General features: G+C 40.5%; 1 protein-coding gene across 1 annotated transcript in view; it reads right to left on the bottom strand.

Moving 5' to 3' along the window:
* Window positions 1-934: 934 nt before the first annotated feature.
* Window positions 935-26,382, bottom strand: part of LOC140942180 (cilia- and flagella-associated protein 74-like) — a 37,128-nt gene continuing 11,680 nt past the window's right edge. Inside the window, exons 19-50 of the mRNA XM_073391148.1 lie at window positions 26,165-26,283; window positions 25,185-25,251; window positions 24,602-24,691; window positions 23,458-23,581; window positions 23,054-23,103; window positions 21,733-21,871; window positions 21,093-21,218; window positions 20,384-20,463; window positions 19,663-19,785; window positions 18,922-18,978; window positions 18,196-18,260; window positions 17,991-18,119; window positions 17,232-17,319; window positions 16,644-16,817; window positions 15,352-15,444; window positions 14,443-14,760; window positions 14,172-14,327; window positions 13,611-13,753; window positions 13,050-13,175; window positions 10,171-10,280; window positions 9,026-9,081; window positions 8,413-8,532; window positions 7,790-7,945; window positions 7,294-7,435; window positions 7,142-7,207; window positions 6,358-6,446; window positions 5,100-5,226; window positions 3,753-3,877; window positions 3,295-3,363; window positions 2,822-2,887; window positions 2,326-2,355; window positions 935-1,707 (exon numbers count right to left, since the gene is read on the bottom strand). Coding sequence (XP_073247249.1) covers window positions 1,591-1,707; window positions 2,326-2,355; window positions 2,822-2,887; window positions 3,295-3,363; window positions 3,753-3,877; window positions 5,100-5,226; window positions 6,358-6,446; window positions 7,142-7,207; window positions 7,294-7,435; window positions 7,790-7,945; window positions 8,413-8,532; window positions 9,026-9,081; window positions 10,171-10,280; window positions 13,050-13,175; window positions 13,611-13,753; window positions 14,172-14,327; window positions 14,443-14,760; window positions 15,352-15,444; window positions 16,644-16,817; window positions 17,232-17,319; window positions 17,991-18,119; window positions 18,196-18,260; window positions 18,922-18,978; window positions 19,663-19,785; window positions 20,384-20,463; window positions 21,093-21,218; window positions 21,733-21,871; window positions 23,054-23,103; window positions 23,458-23,581; window positions 24,602-24,691; window positions 25,185-25,251; window positions 26,165-26,283 — 3,540 coding nt within the window. The 3' untranslated portion in view covers window positions 935-1,590. The remainder of the gene's footprint in view (window positions 1,708-2,325; window positions 2,356-2,821; window positions 2,888-3,294; window positions 3,364-3,752; window positions 3,878-5,099; window positions 5,227-6,357; window positions 6,447-7,141; window positions 7,208-7,293; window positions 7,436-7,789; window positions 7,946-8,412; window positions 8,533-9,025; window positions 9,082-10,170; window positions 10,281-13,049; window positions 13,176-13,610; window positions 13,754-14,171; window positions 14,328-14,442; window positions 14,761-15,351; window positions 15,445-16,643; window positions 16,818-17,231; window positions 17,320-17,990; window positions 18,120-18,195; window positions 18,261-18,921; window positions 18,979-19,662; window positions 19,786-20,383; window positions 20,464-21,092; window positions 21,219-21,732; window positions 21,872-23,053; window positions 23,104-23,457; window positions 23,582-24,601; window positions 24,692-25,184; window positions 25,252-26,164; window positions 26,284-26,382) is intronic.

Genomic DNA, 26,382 nt, shown 5'->3' with positions numbered 1-26,382 from the left:
CAAAATAAAAAATTTAACAGCTTAAGGCTTGGGCATAACCGGAAAAGGTTATCTCCAAAGATTCCGCTAATGTACGTCTTTAGGTAGAGCTTTTAGATCGTCGTATTACCAATATTTTTCCCAGCTTAGACTGCGGAAGGTTTGGGTCATTTTAAATTGTAAATAACGGACCACCAGGGACCTAATGTGTGGGGGCGTGTTTACCAATGCAAGAGGTTGACACGTCCAAAATACCCTCAGGGATATGCATATCTCCGGTTTCAAACCCTGCGCGCCATCGCTTTGCTTCCAGAAACTTCGATCCAGTTTACCTCTCTTCACCCCGTGGGGGTGGGGACGGGGATTCCTGTCGGAAATTAGTCAATCCAGGTGTAACTCAGGCTTTATTTGACTCCTAAAAGAGTCTATTGTACTATGGGGCTTTGGAAACTTTGAGCTTAAATAAAGACGGTGATTGCTGATACGGTGTATCCTTTTCTATCACATCTTTGCAGTCGGTCAAAATATTAAAAGTGTTAAGAGGTACTTTGAAAAATTTGAACATGTTCCAGTCGAAATTGGATGTTTATGTTCATTATCTATCAAAACCTAACATCTATGAATCACGCCCTCCACTATTTGATTGCAGCTTTACAACTTGTTCAAATTACAGTGGAACCTCGTTAATACGGTCTGTCGTCACCAATGGGCCAAAAAAATTTGGTCGTATCAACGGGGTGGCCGTGTTAACGAAAGGTTTTTTTTTACAAGAAAATGTATGGCGGTTTTTGCCAAGCGGCCAAAAAATTTGGCCGTAATAACGAGGTGACCGTATTAACCGAGGTGGCTATGAGGCGGGGTTTCACTGTACTCAAAGTCTCATTGTATGGGCGACAGGGGAAAATGGCGGTTCGTTGTGTTCATTTTTGGCACTTTAAAAACCAGCCTACACTGATTAGAAAATGCAAGCACATGTCACTTTAATTCTTATTTATGTACACACTTACACACCGTCCACACCAATTGATAAAACAAAAACGCTGTTTACTTTCGCTTTGTAGTGACATCCTTCAATTTTTTTTTAATCAATTAAATTCAGGTTACCCGGAAATTATTGTCGTGCACTAAGTTCTATAAAAGATCAAACTTCACACGACCCGTCGTCACGATATCCGTTTTAGAACATGTTTTCACCTAAACAACACTTAATTATATCAATAATTGGTGTGAACGACGCAGATACCACAAACGAAAGTATTCAAACGCGGCGATGTGAATGCAATCCTTTACAAATCTGAGCTAAGCGAAAAATGCAGCTCACAAAAATAGCTACAGTTGCAACTGATAAAGCAAAAAAGGGCAATTAATAAAAATCACGTTAAGTCTTTACAAATCTCGGAGTAAATACCTTGGCATAGTTTTACATAAACTTTGAGCACGTACTGTCAATACGGGTTTTTTTCCTTGTCCGAGAAGAATTCCTTTACAAGTTCAAGCCGGTATTTCATAAAACGTACCCAAAATCACAATATACTCTCTCTCTGCTTTATACATCGCAGATAAGCTGCTCAGAGCCATATGAAATAGACAACTACTTGTAGACGAAAAAATTCACGTTTCTTCGACTTCGACTACGTGACCAGGAGCATCCGGGTCTTTAGGTTCCGTGGTAATCAGTCCTTGCAGCAGGATCTTGTACTGAGTGGTGACGTCACTCTTGACTGTCAACTGTACAGAGATTACAAGAGATTACTACTTTTCATGCAAGCAGTAAGCTGATGTTTGTGTGTAAGGTTATAGTAGTGACAAACTTACTTACGAGACACGTATTAACATTTTTAAACAATCGGTTTCGCTCAGCTTTTCCTCCTTCCCTCATCCAAAATTCTGTCTGGTCCCCCGTCGCCTCTGCTGAATACTGCGCGCGATATATTCAGCAGACATTCAACAGAGAAGAATGGAGACCAGTTAGCAACTAACAGACCATTTTCGAGTTGTCTCTGGCCCCTTTTTCAAAACGAAGTGTGAAGTGCAAAGTTTGATGGAAAATATCCTTTTTATTTTTAGGCGAATAAAGTTCACTTTCACGTGAAAAGTTTCGTATGTGGCTTACATTTGAAGGTGACGGTTATTGGAACGAACTCGGAACATGATGCCCTTAAGACCATAAATTAACTTAGCGACTGGGGTAATGTCGATGTAAAAGAGGCCGCGAGAAGCGAGCGCCAATGGCTTTTAAAGAGTCTCCTCCCCATTCTCCGCACGGCTTCGCAGCTCCTCTGCCAAAACTTTGCCGCCCTAGATAACAACCTCGCCGGCTACGCAGGCTATATACAAAATACTCACCATTGTGCTCGTGTTAACAGGTTCATTAGGCTGGGGAAGAAAAACACAATTCTACTGTTAGGCTGGTGTATGTTCGTGAGTTTATTTCAAAATGCAGAGGTGAAAAAAGCGCGGCTCGTTGGGGGGGGGGGGGGGGGAGGGGGTAAAAATGTTACTCCTACAAAAGGTCCAACAAGCTCACGAGAAGAGTGATCTTGGATGTCTGCGGTCTTAACTCATCCACCGAAGAGTGTTAAATTGTGAACGCTTGATCTTCAACTGTCGAAAGAACTTGAACTAGAACAGAAGGTTGTAGTACCAATTTGTTATGATACAGTTTATGATATACCTCAATTGGTTGTGATACAGTTTACAATGGTGTGCCTCGTTGCTTAGAAAGATTGACGATGGCATTATTTATTCCTCGTCAGCTATTTAACAGAGCATAAGAAATATAACCGCAGAATCATACCCTCTACTGGAGAAATTTCATGACTAAAAAGACTTCAACACTTACGTCGTGTCCAGGTGGGGGTTGCCATCGAAACACGATATTCTTCTTAACGCCGATATCTACTCCCGCCTACAACAGAGAGGAACATACGATTGTATAATAAACAATTACTGAAGACGCTGAGTAGGATGTGAAGAATTAGATCGAGGGGATATGCATAATTCTTCAAATCATATGACAGCCGAATTCAACGATTGTTTTATTATTTACGCAAAATGTTTGCTGAGATTATCAAATGCGTCCCAAACACGATAGTGTAGAGAACAATAGAATATATTTTGGTTTTCTAGAAATTTTCTGATTTTCTTGAATTTTGATTATATTGAAATTCTTTGAAGTAGAGATATCGTGTTAAAAGTAACACACACAAGAGAAAGGACAGCATTTCTTACGCCGGTAATAAGACTCAAACAACCCACAAGAAAACTTTTGTTATGTTTTTAAAAGTTGCTTTGACAAGAAGAACTGGCACTAACCTTCAAAGGTTCGAAGCTGAATCCTCTCTCATTTGCTTCTTTAGGATTATCGAAATAAAAGTCACTAGACTGCAAACAAGGAGGAAATCTTTAACATAAGATAAACTAAGCAGAAGCTAAACCGAAACTGAAGCTAAACGTGAGCAAATAACTCAAGAGTTATGAACGAAAAACTCAGTTCATTACGACTGTTTTATGACAAAACAACAAGAGGTTCGTTCGTGAAAGTTCTTTGTCGCCTGGTGCTTAACCTGAAACAACGCGCGCGGAGTCAACAATATGCGTTATTCTAAGATGAGGGGCAAATTTAGTTATTCTTTTGCCGCCTAATTTCAAGGTAAAAAGTATTCTGCAGATGCAATCGAGGAAAAGAGGGCTAATTAATATAAACATACCAGAAAGTATCGTAGCCACAATTTTAGGATGAGGTGTGTGAATATGTGAGAAGCACACCGTACCTTTTTTGTTTGTATACTGGACTTGATGCAGCCGATTTCCACAGCTCTTTCCGCCGCTTCAAAGCCCTCAGGAGTTGAAACACTCTTCATCGTCAACAGGACGACCTTTTGGATTGCTTTTCCGTCTGAAAAAAACCTCAACAATTAATAACAATTAAAATTTGTTTTTTGGAAAAAAAATTTTCGGACACTGAGCAGAATTCGAGCAGAATAAGGGTGTCCGAGCAGAATTTTTGAGCAGAATGAGCGATTTTTTCGGGCGCTGCCGACAGGCAGAATAAGTCATTTTACGAGCAGAATTTATCCACGCCTACTGACGACGGCTACTACATTTTCCCGCCAAAATGACGTTGGTTCGCTCGCGTGACTACTTAGTATTGAGAAAATCGCGTTCTCGCAGTCGTCCTCGTCACTAAAGTGATACTAAACAAGGTTTCAAATCCCAAGGATAGAAAACGTTACTCTGGGTACCAGAGACTAACTGTGTGTCAGCTGGTACCCAAGGTAAGAAAACGTATTAGCATACGCAAGCTTTCGATTCCATCGCGGCATCTTTATCAAGTGATGGAGTTGGACAGATTGTCACGTGATTTATACTGTGAATCCCGTGACAAAACGTCCCGGTAGATCGCGGAAAGCTCGTAACCGGCGTCCCTGTTTAATGTTTGAGCTCGATAAAATATTTCGATGGCCTCCCTGACTCTTCTCTTAAACATATCATCTTCTCTCGCTAGGATCGAGGAGGAGATGCTATCCAAGCTGGGGTCTGAACACTTGAGGTGTTCTCCAAACGACGTTGTTGACGCCCTTGTTTTGTTTCGTAACGTGTTTCTTGATAGACATAGTGACTATAGTGATAAAAAAGGTAAAGGCGCAACGAGCCAAAGGCTAAAACTGCCGGAGTTTATTCCGGTATTAGTAGTCCCCCATTTTTCCTCAGGGATAGTAGAGTGAGCGAAACGCGAGCGCGCGTGAAAATCACCCCACGCGAGAAAAGGCGACACGCGGCGGGGAGAGAGAAAAATGGGTGATTTTCACGCGCGCTCGCGTTTCGCTCGCTCTACTATCTCTGAGGAAAAATGGGGGACTGCTCGTAGTCTACTACTCCCCCCTGGACGGTATGCTAGTCCATCGCCGGGTTACCCTCCGTAGTATGTCGCCGGTACCTGGCTGAAGAGACAAAGTAGAGTAAAGTTACTTGTCTAAGGAAGCAACGCGACGGGCGAGGCTTTTAAAAACCCTGGACCTCTAGATCCGAAGTTCGAGGTGTTAGCCGCTCGGCTATACACGCCTCCACAATAGTGATACTATTGACTATGGTGATAAATAGACGATTAGAACCCAGACCTTCTTCTTCATCTTCTTCCACCTCAGCTCTTAAAGATTCAGCACCCGGCATCAACTCGTCCCAGCCCCTCATGTACACGATATTCTGCCAGGCGCGGCCCAGAAGCTTGATTGAATAGGGTTCATCCTGGAATGGAAAACAGAAGCATATTGAATTTAGAAGACATCTTATCTTAGCACTGTCATGGACAGCTTCTCCCCATTAATCCTTATGTGTGTCTGTCTACTGAAAACAATAGGGACTTAGATCCAACGACGAGACGGCAATGAGAACGTCGCTTTAAAAGTGAATTTGCGTTCTTTCAGTCTTTACTGCAATTATCCCTACCCACTCACTTTGTCAAATGTAGGCGAACCCTCCTGGAGTTGAATTCCTAGGCACCGCATCGAAGCACAGTAAGAGAAATAAAATTTTGTCGTGGCTTGTTTACGTCCTCCATGAAACGCGAAAGTAGGCATGTTTCCGTCGTAATCGTGCAAAAACGGACAGAGAAATGTACAAAAAAAGCGTGGTGCACGTGCAAATTTGTTGTTTTGCTAATCAAACCTATTATACTGTTTTTTTGTAATGTTTTTTTGACGTTCTCGTTACCGTCCGCGTCGTTGGATCTTAAAGTCCCTAATATATTCAACTTATTCCTGGTTTATAGCTAACTTTCCTTACCAGCACTTGCACTTCAGGCCCCAGTTGTTCAAAAGATGGATAACGCTATCCTCTGGATAAATCTCTATCCAGTGGATAACGCAGTGGGTTGCCCTAATACTTATCCGCTGGATAATGATTTATCCTTTGAAGAGCGCTATCCAACGTTTTAACTACCGGGACCCGAAGGGCAAGTTTCTCGCTTCTTAGCGCTTACAATAAAACACAATTTACCTTAAACTTCACTTCCTAAGAGTGCTAGGCCCTTATACAGTTAATTCACACAGTGTTTCCACACTGCCGCGACATGGATAAGCGTTTCTGGGAAACTGCCCACCTACCCCTCCCCTAAGCCAACATTTTGTCCTAAGTGAGAAGTAGGTGTTAATGTTGGCTTAGGCGGGGGGGGGGGGGGGGGGGTAGGTGGGAAACGATAATTCAATGCTCCTGGCCAGCTTCCGGTTGGCCCCGTTGCTCATAGTGCCAGCAGATCAAATTCAAACCTCGCCGAAGTCAGAAACATTTTTTTTTTTGATTCATGGTTCATCTCACTCCCCTTCCCAAGAATTTGTGGAGTTTCTCCGTTTTCAGCTCTCATTAAATTATTCTACTTACCCCGCTGTTAATTTCAACAGCAACTTCATCAGCATAAAGCTCGCTAGCGTGGTCGGGGTTAAATGATATTGTGATCTCCTTTGACTCCCCTGCAATGACAAAAGTACAAACGCTATTGACGCAGACTTCAATAAAACACAATAAACTGAGCGTTTTAAAAAAATAATTTCTGATATTTCGGGTTACAACAAACTTTGCTTATAGTTGGAATCAGTACAAGATTTTGGGAATCCACCCTCCTACCCCTCCGCTCTAGCCTAAAGGTAAGATAAGCTTCTTACTCAGGGGCAAAATGTTGGGCTAAGGGACGAGTGGGTGGGCAGTTCAACTTGATGACAGTGACGATAGAGTGGGCAGTGGCAAGCAATTTGCAAAGGGGCAGGATTTAAATAAACTGCACATTACACAGACATCATCCCATGTGACATAGAAACTCGTCACAAAGTGTCTGTGGTTGTTTCTTCTTCAACGAACTCACTTTTTGTCGAAGAAACTTACAAGGGGGAAAATACCATTTAAATAATTTTGACCCAAAAATAAGCCGTTTTTGCCGTGGCTCCACAGCTCTGTACTCAAAATAATCATGATTAAATATACTGCATCTACGATCTATTGTCGCGGATTGTTTTCATACGATTGTTACTTAAAACAACTTTTCTGGACCAAAGCAGCTAGTTCAAGCCGTACAGGGACAAATTCCTTTAAAATAAAATAAAAACAACTGTTGTTTCTTGATGTCAGTCTGCTGCGGTTGATTTATCGCACACAGTTTAGAATGGCTTACCTGGACCAATCACACCTTTAGCAGGTACGCAATCAAACACTGCCATGCCATTGTAATTCGACGGACCTGATGGAAGAAAAAATTAAACAGGTTCAATATCATCAATCTACTGTTTGAAACAAGATGAAACACAATTCAGTTCCAGTCCACACCTAGCACATGCCGTTGCGTTTCAGTCATATCGTTGAATGGCGGGAGGAACCTGGGTAATATTTGTGCTCGACTGTGACGTAATGGAGACAAGCTGTCAAGCTTGAGTGAGTAATTGATTGACAGCTCTGATGTGTTGGAAATCTGCAAAGAGAAAACAGGAAAATGACACAACAGTAAAAGAAAAGTGTGCTGCAAGGTAAATCCCCTTTTTCAGTCATTTGGTTGCTTAACTTTGGTGACCTTACACAAGGCAAAAGTTTTATCACCAGTTTGAACCCATTTTGCGCGCATTTCCGTCTATGCGCTCAACTAAAAAATTTTTCTACTGTACAAAGTTGAAAGCGACGGCAACATTCTCCAAATTCAAAATTTTGTTGTGAATAACTTCTGTTTGAAACGCAACTGATACCCACAATGCAACGCAACGTCACACGTTGCCAGGAAAAGTCTTCCGTTAACTTGACAACAGACACTTTTAAAACATTCTTCACTTACCTTGAAAGAGGATGAAATAGTGTCTCCAACTAAAGCGTCTCCTAAATCCAGAACACCATCCTCTACAGACAAAGAAATGACAGGCTGTACCCCCCTGCCTTTAAGTCTGATGTAGAGAGTATTCCGGGGGCACCGCACCTCCAGAACTTCATGAAACTAAGAAAATAGACAGAAGCTCAGGTACAGTTACAAAAAGCATTTACTGCTTTTATAGTTCATCAAGTTCAATAGGGATAAGGAAGAGTTTACTACAAATAAGTTTCTTGTTTAATCTACTAAGACGACATTTGCATACCGGCCATCTAACTGACCAACTGATGCAACACTTAAAGTATTTGTGCAGCAATTCGCAGTGAGTCGTGTATTGTTCAGTATTAAGTGTTCGGTCATTTTAAGACCGCACAATCCGCACAGAGAAACTATTGCTTATTCCTTGATTGCACTTGCGGAATTAAAAAAAACTTTTACCTTCAAACGAGGTATTGAACGCCAATTATTACACTAACAAACATATAGCTAAATATGACACCACTTTGGAATAAAGAGTATACTCACTGCAAGATCATTTATTAATATAAAGCGCGGTACTTGATAAAAACGTGTACAGTAAGCAATTCTCCTACCTCTTTAGGTGCGTTAGGACCAAACGATACAACCACATTGTGAGTTGCCTGTGGTTCCAAGACCCTTAGCGCGTTAAGCATCTGGAACGGACCGTGGGGGTCTAGTAACGATGAACTTAGCTGTAAGACGAGAAGGAAGATAAAAGTTGGATTATCTTGGATTTTACTAATCCTTTAAGGTGGCTTACTAAATAACCTAAATATGTAAAAAGTTTGCTACAAAGTTACTTCTTGAGAAACCCAGAAATAATAGGGAATTTGTTTCGGAAGGTATGCTCTCGGGGTTTCCCTTGTCTCGCTCGCGCGAGTTTTGTATGCGTGAGAGATCTTGCGCAGCTTACCTGGCGCGCGCGTCGCGCACGCTGTTATTGGAAAAATAAACTGTAGTAAGCCACCTTAAGCTCCAGTAACCACATACAAATTCTCCAGATTGATCTCTATACATTTCCTTTAGAATTAGTTGAGAGAATTTGATAAAAGATCAAAGCAATTTCCCTTAGGTGATCATTTCGTGAATTCTCACAACCTAATTCCTCGTTCTAAAATAGGGGGTAATTAACCGGGCCGAAATGGCCGTAAAGCGAAGAAGAGGTTAAATTATATGCCAGCTCACCTTCAGAGGTTCGTCGGAAATATTTTGTATCGTGAAAGATTTCACTTCTGATTGACCTGTCGAGAACAATCGGGAACAATTGACCTATTTTTGAATCTCCCATAATACACTATGTTTGCCCCCCAAATTTTGCATAAGTTATTGTTTTCACATGTTGTAGGGAAAGTACAGTCCCCCCAGGAGCATTTCAAAGCAATAACTTATGCAAAATTGGGAACGGAGGGGTGGAGGGCCAACAAAGTGTATTATGGGGGATTCGAAAATAGACAATAATTCTCCACTCCAGAAACTATAAGAGGAATGGGTACAAGCTTTCGGCGCAACGATTTCCGGGATTGTTTGGGTGGACAAGCGTTTCCTATGATTGGTTAATCGTTGCCTTGAATATCATCGACCAATCATAATTAACGCTTGTCCACCCAACGATCAAGAAAAAAACGCTGCATTCAAAGCTTGTACCCTTTACCCTTATAGTTTCTGGAGAAGGGAATTATGATGATGATAATGAAGTTACACAGCTTAATAAGTTCCAAACAGCTAACAATGATGTTAACTTGGGTAAAAGAGAGGCTGAGGTCCTACGTCTTCAAGTTGAGATGCATTACGGGATTAATTATAGATCAATCTGGCCATATAGCTTAGCTGCAAGGTTACTTTCATCTTTTCACTCCTGTGAGGACCATTAACAAAGGAGCGAGCTGTTTCAGTGAGGCTTTGTAAAGGGAAGATGTACACGGCACCAGGAAAATACAAGTCTGTCCCTTTTTCCCTTGGGTTTAAAGATGCAAACAGCCAAACAGATTTTTAACAATAACTGAGTGATTTCTCGCGTGCCAGTTGGTCGAGAGCTATGATATCATGAAATCGACGTAATGGTGGCACAATTTGTTTCCTCTTTTTCACACACGATTTTCCCAGAAACTTCGACGGAAATGGACGTCAACAAGTTCTCCATGGACTGTACCCTTATGGACCAAAGGAATGACGCTGGTAAAATGTTCAAAACTTTGCAGTGAAGTTAAACTTGAGTTTTTAACATTTTATCTTCATTTCTCTTGTCGATAAGAGTATAGCCCATGGAAGATCGTTGTCTGTTTGTTAAGTGGGTTCTCTGTGCACTGAGAACTTTGTGCGGTCCTTCTTACCAAGGGACACATTGGCGTAGTCTAAAATGGGTCTTCCACAATCTGAGACCACCACCAAATGGGGCCTGACAGCTGGACAATGTACCTCCAGATAAAGAGTGTTGTGTACACTGCGGAGAAGAGAAATGATTGAAAATAGCTAAGTCTGGAAAAGGAAAAAGGTAAACGTCTTTACTTTATGCCTGCAACTCGTAACAGTACTAAAGCCACGGTTTAATGGGCAAGAAAAACGCGCAACTTGTTTTGTAACATTGCTCCGAACGTGTTGAAAGGCGATGTTGCGCGTTTTAGCACCCACGTTCGAACCTGGCTGCTGCAAATTGCGTGAATACTGACTTCTGATTGGATAAGACTAGGCGGGAGTCACGTCATACACGGGATTTACGTCACTTGCTGCAAGACAAGTTTGCCTTGGGTGGGTAAAAGCGCAACATGTACAGATTTTGTTGCAAAAGTAGAACTGCTCTCTACTTTGTGCAACAACTTTTCGCAACCTGCAACATCATCATCATCAATCTTTATTTATACACGAAATCGTATCATTTTACATGGTCTTCCTAGGAATCGTGTTTAAAACTAAACTCTAAGGAACTATTGACTATAATGTTAAAAATACAAAAACTTACATTATGAATAATAAGAGTTACAATGGGTCATGGTGTATTAGAAAAATCTTTCCCATGAATTGAAGTTTTAAAAACATTTAAACTAGGCAGTTTTCTAATCTCTGAGGGAATCTTGTTCCACAGAACAGATCCTCTGTAGTGTAGGCTCCCTTTTGCAGACTCAGTTCTGGGTCTGGGGACACAATAATTTAACTCAGAATTTCTAAGATTGTGTGAATATACATTTGAGGTGTTGGTAAAGATCCGCCTCAGATACGATGGGGAAAGATTATTATGAATTTTATACATTGTCACAGTCAGCTGTTTAAGTCTTACATATTCTAGCCTTTCCCAGCCAAGCTCATCCAACAAAACACTTGAGCAAACGTCATAGTTAGAAAAGGTGAGAATTCTAGCAGCCCTATTCTGCAGCTTTTGAAGTTTGTCTGCTAGTCCCTTATTGATATTACCCCATACGGCACCACAGTGATTAAAATATGGCATTACCAGTGCATTGTACATATTCACTCTAGTATCAAATGGTATAAAATGACTTACACGCCTTAAGATAGCAATACCAGCGGATATTTTCTTTGAAATGGTATGAATGTGTGGGCGCCAGTTCAAAGATTCATCAATTTGAACTCCAAGGGATTTATGTTTAATTACTCTTTCTAAGGGTGTATTATTGACTTTGACTGTGAAGTCACTATTTATTTGGGATAACTTAAATTGGCTCCCTATAAGCATGTATTTAGTCTTCTTAACATTTAAAGTTAATTTGTTTGCTGACAGCCATGACTGGATTAAATTCATATCATAATTCATTTTGTGTTCAAGGACACATGGGTCTTCTGCAGATGTGGTAAGGGTAGTATCATCTGCATACATTCTGGGTTTTGAAAACAAATTACATGAAGGGAGATCATTAATATAAATAGTGAATAAGAGAGGGCCTAAAATAGACCCCTGTGGAATACCACATGTTATATTACAGAAATCAGATTGAACTCCATCAATGAACGTTTGTTGCTTTCGGTCAGATAGATAGGACTGGAACCAGGTAAGAGATTGAGAACTGACCCCATAGAGTTTAAGCTTTCCCAGAGGGATAGCATGATCCATGGTATCAAAAGCTTTTTTGATACCATGGAATATCACACCATTTAAGAGACTGTTGTCAATATTCCATAGCCATTCATTCATAGCCTCAAGTAAAGCTGTTTCAGTGGAAAACATAGGTCTGAAGTCAGATTGTGATTCAGTTAACAAGTTATTATTATTTAAATATTCATATAATTGATTAAAAACAACTCTTTCAATTAATTTACTTACTACAGGCAGAACTGAGATAGGTCTGTAGTTGTTAGGATCAGTCCTGAGGTCTTCTTTAAATATTGGCGAAACTCTAGCTCGTTTCCAAGCATTTGGAAATATTCCAGTGGTAATTGACAAATTACCATTCTCTCTTGTTACAAGACAGGTTTGAACGTGGGTGGTAAGACGCGCAACATCGCTATTCAACTCATTTTGCAGCAATGTTGCACGTTTTCGTTGCCCGATTTACCGTTCCTTTAGACTGACAAACTTCAGGCCGACGGTGCGCTCATTTTTACCCCCCCCCCCCCCCCCCCCCCTCTGTCCATCAGTGCTCCGTATTACCCGTATTTAGAGCTAATTAAAGTTACACAGAAAGGAAAGAATTCGAAACAAGGATTTGAGGTCAAACCTGGGAATGGAAATCGAAGCCTTCCGCACAAAAGGCAGCGCACTAACCGACAGTGCCAGGATGGGTTAAAATCTCGGATACAGGTCCACGGCTTTCATATAACTGTGAAACGCGTCAGCGTAAGCAACGACGACAGCGACGGCAAGGAGAATGACAAAAAGCACTAGGTTCGGATTAGCAAAACAACAAATTCTCACGTGCATCACGCTTTTTTGTACATTTCTTTGCCATAGTCGCACGACTCCGGCAGTACGACGGGAAATTGCCTAATTTCACTTATGGTGGAAGACGTGAATACAGGATAACGATTTTCCTTTTCTTTTCCTGAACTTCAATAAAGTCCTTCAGAATAAAACTCCAGAAAAATTCATCAACATTCGTCGAATTGAACGAGATGGAATAAGCGAGACAGAGTTGGAAGCAGCGCAAATTCACTTTTTAAGTGACGTGATTGTAGCCGTCGCTGTCGCTGTTACTTGAGCTCCCTACTAACTCTCACTGCAGCGGGAAACCGTGCATTTTTGGTGTACCATCTGTGAACTTACCTGCAAGAAAGGCTATTTGGTTCAGTGCAACGTCCCGGTGCTACGAAGCAAGGAATCACAAAACGAGAAAATGTGTTCTGGTAAGTTCTCAGCAAAGCCAAGTGTGCAGATTCGTATTCATTTGACCTACAACAAAGATTTCACGTAGAATTACAACTCAGTAGCTACAAAAAAAGCAGTAGTAGGACCAACATTTACATGTATATGTACTCTACATAATTCAGAAATAATAAACTGGCACTTTTTTGGCCTTCTACGCATGTAAAACTGCAAATTTCGGAATTCGATTATCGACACGGGGGGAAGGATAACTTCTTCCTTGCGCCAGAAAGGAAGGAAACATTGTGATCTACTTGTAAGAGCAAAACTTGTCGCCCTGTAAGTAAATAAAATCCAGTCGACGACATCACTTTATGAAAACCAGTAGCAAGAGTCGATACGTCGCGATCATTGTTGAAGTGACCATTGAAAGGGCAAGAGCTTATCCTTTTACGTATCAAAGACAAAAGAAACCAAAAATACACAAAGTATTGTAATATTTTCGTAACATCGTAAACTCACCCATCGATTACGTCATCAATGGTGAAGGTTTTGACGGGGGTCTTGGAACTAGTGGCCATGTTTGGCACGCTCGGTGTACTGCCTCGCTTTGGTGATGTCTTGGCGCTCTTACCAGCGGGAACAGCTTTACCGCCCTTCTTTTTCTGTTTAAAGCATTGAAACGTGATCTAATCAGAAACTAAGAAATGGGCAATTTTAATAACAGAGCTAAGTCTTCGTTACCCGACACTAAGAACGGAGAACTTCAGGGCGTGACTTGAGGACACAGATCATGGAAGAAGGAAAAACAACACCACGAGACTACTACTCAAAAACTCTAAAGATCGTTCTTAGAAAAAGATATAGATAAAGCCGGCTATAGGTACAAGGTCATCACTGAATTGCAATTGCACAGTCACTTTGACTAAAGTCAGATCAATTTTCTAAGTAGCTCCATTCAATTCGTCCTTTAAACATCAAGTACTATGAAACGAGATTGACCTCCTTTGCACACTTTTCGGGGAGCTATGCATGTTTGCTATATGCGACCGCTGAAAAAGAAAAGGCAGACTGCAGACTCACCTGTCCAGCGGGTTGTTCCTGTGGTTTGTCTTGGGGCGAGGCCTGCTCCAGTCTCTTTCTCTCAGCCTCAGCTTCCCGCTCCATCATGCGTACGCCCTCCAACCGCACCATATTTGGATCCATCCGAGGGGTGAAAGTCACGTGAACCAAACACCGCTGAAACAAAGTACCGAGTTAATCCGCTGACATCCAGTTAACATACACCTTTGGAAATTCGAGATTATCTTCGGTGTTTTTGGATTTTTTCGCGCGAAAATTTCGAGCATCTTACCTCTCCAGGATTGACAGTGCCAACAGCTGGAGACACGGTCAGCGGTGCACCGGCAGGGACCACAAATTCAAACGACGTTGGGCCCACCTCAACAATGGGTCCTGAGCCAATTCTTGGCACAGGATGAGTGAATTCATTGGCGCTGGTGTGTGAATTGATGACTTCGATATGAGCAGAGCACGTGTCACTAACAGCCGTGGCTTTCATTTTTATCACCGAGTGCGACAGCTCCAGCGGGGGAAGAACGCCAACGGCTCGACAATGAATCTTGAACTCACGACCGATTCCTGTTTTACAGGTTAGGTCAAACTCGTATTCCTGAATACACAACAACAACACAGGTTAGATCAAGTTCGTATTCTTGAGTAAACAACCACAACAAAACAGGTTAGGGCAAACTCGTACTCTTGAATGAACAACAACAACACAGGGTAGGGTAAACTACTATTCTCGAGTGAATAAAGAGCTTTAGATTCCAGGACGAGGAAAACTACGAGGAAATAAAAAAATAGACACCCTGGAAAGCTTCATTGTACCTTTTTTCACCACAAAAGTTAGTACGCTTATTTCCGTTGAAGGAAGTAAAGCCCTCTCTCGATCGCTAAGTGATAAAACTCCTAACATTTGATGACTTGTTTTCGCCACTACGACATTCTCGCTAACATTCGTAGTCGAATGACGATGGCCATCACGTTTTCCCGTCAAAATGACGCTGGTTCACGCGCGAGCATTACTTAGAATTGAGAAAATCTCGTACTCGTTCTCGTCTTAGAATCTAAAGCTCTCTATTAACTAAAATAAAACAGGTTAGGGCAAAATCGTATTGCTGAAAAAACAACAACACAGGCTAGGGTAAACTTTAAAAAGCATCCTGAGGACCAGCTGGAAGAAACGGCTACAGTAGCTCACCTTGGCCTTTTTAGCATTGAACATGATATCCAGATCAAAACTCTCAAGTGGTAACAATGTACCAAATCCATCATTAGGCTGAACATCAACCGTCTACAACAAGTACGGAATAAAATTAGACGTCTACTCTAGTACCATTCAAACCTCTTTAATTCACCATTTTGATCACCTTGGTTACCCCCCCCACCCCCCCCCCCCAAAAAAAAAAATTGTCTTGGGACGACTGTAATAGCCAGGAGAAATTGGAAACAATGGTTTAGAAAATTTGTCGGGGTTAATTATGGTGCATTATGGTCTATATGCAAATGCATGAAATTGCGCGAGACTGGGTCGGTGTTGTGTCGAATTGCATCAAGGGACTGTTTCGAACATGCTATCGCGTATTTTATTGGTTATTACGAGGTTGCGCAGGAACTGGGTCAAAATTCGGCCTTCAAACAGTCCCACAATGCAATGAGACACAACACAGACCCAGTCTCACTCTGAACACCAAGGAGCGAGAGCCATACGTCTGCTTTACAGAAGTGACCGTCGTATAATAGAAAAATTATTCAGGGTTCGTATAAATGTTTGGATCCAAAGTTCAAGACTTTTTCCCGACTTTTTTCCAAAACAATAATTTCTTTTTCCGTCCTCAAGGTTATCAAATCTAGTGATCTATACATTCCTGCGTTTTTCTAAAAATCGCAGAAACAAAGCCTTTTTCATGATGCGTTGCAAACTACGGGCGAGATTGAGTAAGATTTGACTAAAACGAAAATAATTTCACTTATAACAAAAGGACTTGTTGTAGCTTTGAAAAAAAAATTTTTACCATTTTACAAGACTTAATCTCCATTTTCTGTTTTTTTTTTTCAGGTCTTGAAAATTGCTGGGCAAATTTCAGACTTTTTCAAGAATTCAAGACTCTACGAACCCTGATGATAGGTTTGGCATCTTTAAGACCGACAGAACTGTCCGTAATAGGGAGGTTTAACTGTACCTCACGGTTCACATGGAGTAAATTTTATCTTAAAAATGTTCATTCATCAGTCATTGAAAAGGACCCTAATCCGACTGTAATTTGTTATGAACATTCTGAACTCTTCAGCTTTGGATTCTGGATTCCACGCAGTGGATTCCGGATTACTTGTCAGTGGAATTTAGATTCCGGATTCCTTAAGCGGAATTCTTGATTCCACAACCCTGGATTCCGGAATTCCACGTCAGGAAAAAAATTTCCTGGATTCCGGAATGTGGATTACCGTACGTGGGACGAAACAATCTCATTCTTGGAAAGTAATTTCACTTACATCGGGTACTCCACAGAAGCCAAAAGGTTGTGGAAGTACCGACTTGTTGGTTATGGTGACCGTTCGACGCACAGATTCATAAACTGTACAGAAACCAAAATCAATATCTTGCATGTTGAATTCTATGTCTGATGACGTTACTACAGCTCTGACTTTGAAGGGAACCGGGCGAGTCTGCAAAGAAAACCACCCGTACATAAAGGTTAAAAAAACTTTGTCAACGATAAACGTGTATGGCAGAAAGTTCGTCGTAAAATATTTTTTCCCGCCATTCTCACATCCGCAGTTTGAATTTAGCTTGTCCCCGAAGCGTAAAGACATGGAAAAAATTGTAATCATAAAATCTAAATGAGATCTATAAGAATACATCTCGGCTATAACATTGGAACAATAAAAGGCATCTAAGAGACTTGGTGCAAATAATAAAAAGCTAGTTCACTGGACAATTCGAAACGAGAGTCGCAAATTAACCTCAACAATCTTAACAAAGACGTGGACCGTTTTTTCAAAACAACAACAACAACAACCACAAGAAAACGCCTTCTGAATCATTTTCAGTGCAGCCACAAATGGAGAGAGATAAAATACCTGATCTGCTACTCTTATTACCATTGGCGCCTCCAATAACCTGGTTTCACGGTCGAAGTATGTAGGACAGTCATCTGGTAAGGTTTGTCTACGATCAATTGAGATAGGTATAAGTTTAATGACACTGAAAACAGCAACTGACTAGCTGGGCAACACATTTGACGAGGTATTTCAAGCAAATTCCTAAGAAAGACCCAAATTTCATTTTGTGAAATAGTGAGTAACAAATAGCACCATTCAAAAGTACCGCTATTGAGGATATATTTGAATGGCCAAACCATAGGATTTTGTTTAAAACTTCAAAAAGGTATAACTACCTTAATGATTCTGGGGGTGACAGAGACAAAACATTTGTCCAAACAAGAAAAGAAAAAGGTAAGAATTGAAGTATTTTTTTTAATTTAAACCATTTTTACTCAGCGATGTTAGCGCTTTTAGAGGGTAGTTTTATGGCAATTCGTGGTCCTTGCATTATTACACGATTTCATTGGCTGAATATTTACGCCATTTTTACATTTAGCCAATCAGAAGTCAAATCGAAACCAATCGCGACGTGCTCGGACCCGTTTATCCGCGCTTTTCACCGGTTTTCATGCATCAGCTTCGAGATCTGACTGGTTTATCGGCTTTTCCATAACTTATGTGATTGGTCGGAATAATTACTTGTTCTAGTCTTTCGACACACGTTACAACAGTCGACACGCATACATTGAAAACCATTCTATCCCTCAATTTTACTCACGGAAAAACAGTTTTCACCTGGGAAGAAACTTGAGCTGAGCAGAAAACTGTGACTCAGCCTGGATGTAGGCTGTTTTCGGGAGAAGCTCCAGATGACTTCTGAGTTCTTTACAAACTTCAAACTTTAGCCTAAGAGCTGACGTGGCTCTGTGGAGATACATAAAACCGTTAATTTGTAAAGCTCAATGCCTTGTTTCATTAAATAAACGACAGCTGAAATTACCTGTTGTTGACGAGAATTGCATCTTGATAGAGTCTGTCATACATACACATCTTCAAATCCACAACCTGTTGACCAAACAGAGCGCCTGTTAAGCCTTCTCAATTTCAATAATCGTCAAAAAAGATTCAAGTTAAATCCCAAATTTCATGTTGTAAAATGCTAAAAACAAGTAGCAGTGAGTCGCGTCTTAAATAAGACGCGAACTTCCTGTATAAATGGCACAAAAAGAGTCTTCGTGTCTTAAATAAGACGCGACTAAGCTAAGGCGCGGCTGAAATGCTCGTATAAATGGTACAGTTTGCGTGTTATGGAATGTCCCGTTTTGAAAAGTTAAAAAAAAAACAAATTCCTTTAAATCTCTTGCTGATTAAAGGACACATCACCAAGGCAAAATTGTCAAGTTTTGCTCTGGTAGAGAACATATCAAACTGTTTATGTCGGGAAACCAATAACAAAACGATATAAAGACTGAATAGAGAGATTAAGATTCACGTTTACGCCAAACGGCAAACGTGAATTTGTACCACGTGACCAAGTTTTCCCCTTATTTTTCGTTTACCGTTTATTGCTTCTACACAAAACTAAGTAGTTTTATGCCAGTTTTATCCAAAAGAATCGTTTTGGACTGTTTTTATCTGCTTATTTTCTATTTTGAGAAATTCTCAACTGACGTTTGCCGTTTGCCGTGTGCCGTAAACGTGAATCTTAATCTCTCTAATAAGGTACCTCTCGTTGCACCCAGACAGGTACATCAATCCCTGTACCTCTAGCACGGATCATTATCTGTCGGAAAATCAGAAAAAAATTAACTCAGTCAGTGAGGTTTGTGCCTTAAATTCAAGTGCATGATAGGCATGCTAAGAACCTTGGGAAACTGCTGCTGGGTTAGAAAACTCGTTAGATTCAGAGCAAACACATTTTATAACAAAAACATCGATCCGCTTCAAACAGTAATCATTCCTCAGAGGAGAAGAATCTTTATCACAGAAGCATGTGAGTGTGCTGGTTTTGTAAAGGTCTATGAGATCGATAGAGCGATTTTCGTATGACCTTGAAAAATAGTTTCGGTAAGTGTTATTTGTTTTATCAGCCAATGGACGAAAAGATAAAACATGGACTCTTTGTTTGACCAACTTTTTCAAGTTTCAATGCTACGCCTGCAAAAATCACCGAAAAAAAATATTCTTAGGATTATTTTTCCTTGACGAAATTTGTTTAGTATCTTCTTCGTCACTCTACAAGAGCATTTTGTGTATGGTCAAACGCACTAATTAGTAAGTAATGACTTTAGCACAGAATTGACCTCAAACAGTAATACCTTTGTAACATACATGTAGCCCGCCCTTAAAGTAAGATTTTTGGAGACTGCTCCATAACTTCAGGCTTCATTACGCAATTGCCTGAATTGCGTTCACTGCGGCGATCATTTCTTCATTTTCATAACTTGCCTTCGTGTTTTCTACTTACGGGTGGCGACAGAGGGTCAGAAAAGGAAATCTCAAATTCTGCCACTGCATTTCCTGACTTGAGAGGGTTAAATATCACCTCCAGCTGGACTATTGAAAATGGTGCAATTTCACCAGAGGTAAGCTGATGATAAAACATAAAGGAAATAATAAAGTAAATGGAAAATCATCTTCAATAAAGAAAGTATCAATAAGTGATAGGACAAAGAACAATTGAGTCCAAACTCATGGCATCCCATTCACCGGTTTGTCACTATAAACACTGAGTTACGCAAAGATTCATAGCTAGATGGGCCATTTACCAGGTTCATAATCATCGGGTCATGTAGCAGGTGCTCAGAAGAGAAGTCACCAATGGTGCCTAATCCTGAGCCCAAACAATATTAAAACAATTGAAAGAATGACATATCATTGTTTCCTGCGACCAATTAGAAGGGACCTTACGAGCACCTCCTACACTACTCTAATTATCTGGCGCGCGTTTCGCACACTGCTAGGATTAGTATCGAAAACTGGACACTTGACAATGGCAATCTGTACGTAAACAGGTCTACAAATAATTTTTCTTTTTAGAAAAGACGTATGTCCGAACAGGTCATTCGTCAAGTCGGAAAAACCAGAAACGTTGTCGGGTATACATTATGATGACTTTTAATTTATCAACTATGATCTATTAACCAAGAATGGTGCAGCGGTTAGCCGAAGTCATAGTGGTTACTGACCTTCCCAACCCTTAGGCCTTCTAATATGGACACTTCGGTTGGGACTGGTGATAAAGCAGATACAGCAGGAACAAGCTCCGCTGAAATATAATCAAACAATACAATGAGACAAAACGCAAACTGAGGTTGGTATTCGCTATCACGAATGTCAACGAAAACTCAATAACTGTAAAATACTCCTTCGGTTTAGAAATAAGCGTATCATATCACACTGCTGGCAAAAACAGCGTGGAATATTACCAAGAAGAAATATCGGAAATGGACAGGAGAAGTCCTTACGTCACGTTGCCATGGTAGCAAAATTTCTGAATGACAACAAACCAAAAACGTCACTTAAAAAGCGAATTAGCACTGTTTCAAACTTCATCGATCTTATTCAATTTCATTTAACTTGTCAAAATGTTTGAGAAATTTTCTGGGGTTGAATCCCAAAGGACAGTATCTAATTTAGAAAAAGAAAGAGAAAATTTTCGTGTTGTATACTCCATAAAGCGAGTGCGTGAAATTAGGAAGTTTCATGTCGCGGTATTGTACAAAAAAGCGTGATGCATGTGCAAAGTTGTTTCTTTGCTAAAATAAACCAATTGCTTTTTTGCCGTTCTCGTTGCCGTCAACGTCGTCGTTGCTTAAGTTCCTCATTATTGTGATCCAGAAATTTTTCTGCCATGGTAACGTGACGTCACACTTCTCCTCTCTATTGTCTACAAACCTTCTTGTTCGTCCCCAGTTCCCTCTGGTGCTGCTGAAGCATCACCCTCAGTAGTGCCCATTCCTTCCTCAAACTTAACTGCACTCCCGGTTTGGGGATCTAGGCTCTTCTCTGGACGTTCGCCTTCTGTGGAGTGAGGAATGAACAAATTTAGAAACTCTCGAACGAATGCTGAAGATCAATCTATCATGTACCAAAAACTGATAACTTTTAGACTACGCTAAGTTTATGTCAGAGGGCAACACCAACCCCTTGTAAATGTTCATTTTGTTCTGACTACAGAATGAATCAAACCTTCCAATATGTCAGTGAGTGAGTGAAGAGGGGGTAGTGGTCCACTGCATTTGTGAGATACTATTTGGACTTTTTTTTTCACCGGGCACCGAAAAGGTGGAAAAATGCAAATTTTGTGTCAATTCTGTGTTTTCACTCACGTGGCCAGCATCTATGCAAATTTATTGGAACAAAAGAAAGCGTTTTATACATAAGAAAAGAGTTCAACTCCCAGAGGACTGGTTTGGGACACAAACATGGCCGCCGTTTCATTGTTTTTGGACCCAAATATGGCCACCGTGACGTCATGTGAAAACACACAATATATTCACGAAAGTAGGAGCCAAAAACAGACTTTTTGTAGAACCTTCTCGTTCCACATGTCCAGCTGCTTCCGTCGTACCGCCACCTTGTGCTTCTTTAACATCCTCCGCCGCCATTCCCTCCACATTCTGCAGTTCACCATTTGTTTGGTTATACTCTGGCTGTCCACCATCAGTAACAGTCTGAGAGAAAAGTTACAAGCAAAGCATCAGTATTTGTACAAACCAACTAAAACTCTTGTCTTCAAACCATTTACTATCTATTGCTGTAGTTTAATGGAGACCTTTAGATTCTAAGACGAGTACGACTACGAGTACGAGATTTTCTCAGTACTAAGAAGCGCGCACGCGAACCAGCGTCATTAGGGACTTTAAGATCCAACGACGCAGACGGCAACGAGAACGTAAAACAAACGTAAGCAAAACAGCAACTTTGCACGTGCACCACGTTTTTTGTACATTTCCTTGCTAGTTTTGCACTACTACGACGTGAAAATGCCTAATTTCGCGTTTTATGGAAGACATAAGCAACGATGAAATTTTATTTCTCTTTTTGAACTTGGATATGGTCCCTAGGAATTCAATTCTAGGACGGTTCGCCTACATTTGACAAAGTATGTGGGTAGGAACAATTGCGATAAAGACTGAAAGAACGCAAATTCACTTTTCAAACGGCGTTCTCGTTGCCGTCGCGTCGTTGGATCTTAAAGTCCCTATTTTGGCGGGAAAACGAGGTAGTTGTCGTCACCTTACTACGAGTGTTAGCGAAAATGTCGAAGTGGCGGAAACAAGATATCAAATGTTGGAAGTTTTATCATGTTGCGATCGGGAGAGGGTGTAACCTCCTTCACTAAAGACAACAGTGCTCACTTTTCAAGTGAAAAATGATAAAATGAAGCTTTTCGGGAGTCTATATTTTGAGAATACGCGAAAAAATTAAGTCGAATCTCGTACTCGCAGTCGTCGCCGAATCTAAAGCTCTCTATTATGTAGAATCCGCGAACGGGCAAGGTGAAGAGAATCTTGCATCCTGATTGGCTACCCGAGCGGGCGAGATGGGACCACCTTGCCAGCTCGGGATTTCCCGCGTTGGTCCCGCAAGGAAAAAGTTACTTTTTGCTATATAATAAATCCTTTATCGACCAAGTTTGTTCGGTCAAGAGGGCTGTGTATTGGCCTCATTCCTTTTTGTGTGTTAATCATAACTATGACAAAATTTTCAAAGTTGATTGGCTATCAACTGTCCTGATTTCAGCACTTATTGACTTCGACTTCACCTCCGTTCAAAATTACGCAAAAAGAACGTGGCCAATATCCAGCCATATTGGCCAAACATTGGTCAATAACGCACAATGCAATTATTACCATTCCACCAATGGAACTAAGTTCCGAAGTTGAAGCTGACCTTACCAAACCTACAAAAAAAAAAAACGGGAAAGTCACATTTTGCCAACGAATTCTTTCCTTTAGAATTACACTTGCTTTCATCCACTTACACAGAGCTTATATTTGAATACTTACTGTAACATAGCAAAAATGGTTTTATTTAATTCCCAACTTTCCGCCTTGGTTTTCAAGAAATAAGATGCCGTTAGTGTATCCTCGAACACAGCAAAATTTTACAAGTGGTCATACCAAAAATACTATCCCAAACATCCTGTAGCTGAAGAATACATCGCAGTTTTATACGAACATTCTGTCACGCAATAAAGCACAATTCGTCACACTACAAGTCACATCATACATCTTTCTAAAACTTCAGCGAATACCTGTTATTTTTTTAAAAATAAACTCTGTTCCAAGTGCTCCGTTGTTCGTAACATTGATAATTCGCCTTCTTGTTTCTCCCAAAACTTGACTACCAAACTCTACCTCAGTGACATCCACAGAAATCTGTGGCAATAGGAATGAAAAACAAAAATGTCAAGAAACTTCAGTTTAAATTTCTCAAATGAAATGGAAAGAGTTTAAAATATTTTATTCACATGATGTCTGTACAGAGAGTCAAATAGAATGATGAAAGAACGGCAAGCCCCAACGCTTCCTCAATTGAAGGTGTTCTTCTTATAGAGGCACCCCTTTTGAAAAATATAAATACAACACCCATGAAGGGCTTTTTAAGACCCCCAGCCCTCTCCAGCTTCATAAATTTCTTTTAACGGTTTACGCTCGTTTCGCCAGCGAGTCGTTTCACCAACGTCCTCTTCGCCAACTTGTGAAGTCGTTTCGCATACGTGTTGGGTCAGTTCCCTAACTCGGCTTTCGCCTGATCGGTGGCTGAAAGAACGAGGTATATACACGCATATCGCACTTTTTTGTATCACGCCTGAGAAAACATGCGCAGCGCTCGTTTCGCTTCTTAGCGGAACCACATAAGACGTTAGCAAAACGACTCGTAGGCGAAACGACCGGTCACCCTTTTAACAGTTTGATCTGGGAGAACCCTTCCTTGCACAAGATTTTCAATCCCTTCAGTATGGAGATTTTCTGGAATTACACATCAAGAAGTTGTCTGTTTTTCTCCCTAAGATATATTTTTTACGTATAGCCATAATCATAAGAGTAAAAAACACCAATAAAAAGGGGGTCTCCTTTCTCGTTTCATCGCAAAAAGAAATCAAGGGGACAATTTCAAACGATCATTTTGCATGAAGGGACTGGGTTGAGATTCACGACAAGCATTCTTTTCAGCAGGGAAGAGATATCAAAATCGCTATGATAAGCATTTTGACTACAAAAGGGGCCTTTAATACCTCTCCCTAGGCAACCAGTGACAATCACCGCCATCTTTGAAGTTGCAATGTTTTTCACAGTGGTTGATGCGCAGTGCAAAACAAGGGAATAACCTTAAGATGTAGCGCGACAATATCACAACTGAGTGGTTAAAGGATGATGATTATGGCAACTAAATACCTGGCATTTCTTTGTTACACATCTAATGGGAACTGAAAATGGTCCTGTTTGTGCGAGGAAGTCAATGTGACCTTCCAAATCTTCATTCAACTGCAATCAAAGTGAACATTTAAAAGAAAAAAGAAATAACAATATAAACGATTTTTTGAGATACAAGCTGGATCATCCCACAAGGGGTTACAGTAGGCTGTTATCTTTTCTGATAAACTGTGAGTGAAATTTAGGGAGCAAAGGTTTGGATGAGAATGCATCAAAGGAAAGAGTCAATAACCAGGGTTACCATGAAGATGACAAATGCAGGAACAAAAAATAGGATACATTAATAGGAAACTGGAATATGCTGGCAAGCAATATGATATGCCATACACAAGAAATGACCTGGCCCCAGTTGTTCAAAAGCTGGATAGCGCTATCCACCGTATAAATCACGATTCACTGGATAGCGCATTTGGTTTCCCTAATACTTATCCATTGGATAATGATTTATCCAGTGGATGGCGCTATTCAACTTTTAAACAACTGGGGCCTGTAGTTTAAAAAGATTGTAAAATTTTATCATTTTGTTTACAAAAAATCATCTCACCATGGGCTTAAAAGTGACCGCAAAATCACAAGTCAGTCCAGCAGACATGACACCAGGGGGGTCAAAACTGAGTGAAAAAAAAATGGAAGAAAAGGAAAAAAATTGAGTTAACCAACAACAACACTTCTTAGACTACTGCTGTGCTTAACATAATCAAGTGGAAGACACTGCTCTTAGAGATTTAGTACTGAAAAGACTGCTGTTAAGTATGCAGAAGGATGTTGCCTGCTCACAGCCACATGCTATCCAATTGTCAAAAAAAAGAAAAACATCTGTGGATAGGCTAGTAAGGATGGCACATTGGAGAAAAATAGTCCCAAAAGGCATTTCAATTCATGTCTTGAACTTTCTAGCCAACTGAACAATTGACACTAGTAGGATGCCTAAATCATTTCATAATGTCGTTATAAAGTATGCTTTGCGTGCTTCTAAGGTCATCTTGTCTTTCAGAAGGTTGTAGTTTCTACATTGATTTGTTTGCCCATGCAACTCTCATTAAAGGCTGGTACACACCAACAATTCAGAATGCAAATGTAAATGCCAGAAAATGCATGTGAACTAACTCACTGCTTTCTCTTCCACTGCATTTGTAAACCAGAAAGTATTTAGCCAGAAAAAAAAGCCAACATTTCACAACGCCACCAATGGTTTCCCCACAAAATTACTACTGAGAAAAAAGAACAGAAATTCCATACTGACGATGCCACACTACTCAGATCTAGGTGGTGCTTCTGATTGGTTGAAGCAAATTTTCCATGCAGCATGACTTATCAGAAGCACTACCCAGATCTGGGTAATGATGAGTCATAAGTAAGGAATTACTTCGCTCATTTCTAACCCATCATTTTGAAGGGAAACCAGTGGTGGTGTTACGAAATGTCGGCTTTTTTCTCAGGCTAGCACATATTGTAAAAATGCAAAAAGTCGCATTTGTTTCCTAACAGAGCTTAAAATTTACCATCAGTCCTTTTGTTACTTACAACACTTCAATGAAATCTTTCAGTAAGTGGGACATTCCGACATATTTACAGTAATTCTGAGTATAAGAGATGTTTGTCAGCAGAATTTTCTTCTTGTATGATTTCCCAACATCAAAGTCCTGGCACAGAAAAACAAAAAGATGAAGCCATGAGTGTATTGCTAAAATTTTCAAGAGAATGAAAGTAAAGATGAACAGGCATAGAATTAATGGTTAACA

This window comes from Porites lutea, chromosome 1, assembly GCF_958299795.1.
Source record: "Porites lutea chromosome 1, jaPorLute2.1, whole genome shotgun sequence".
NCBI lineage: Eukaryota > Metazoa > Cnidaria > Anthozoa > Scleractinia > Poritidae > Porites > Porites lutea.
Note: the sequence above shows the minus strand (reverse complement) of the source record. Positions and strands in the feature narration are given on the sequence as shown.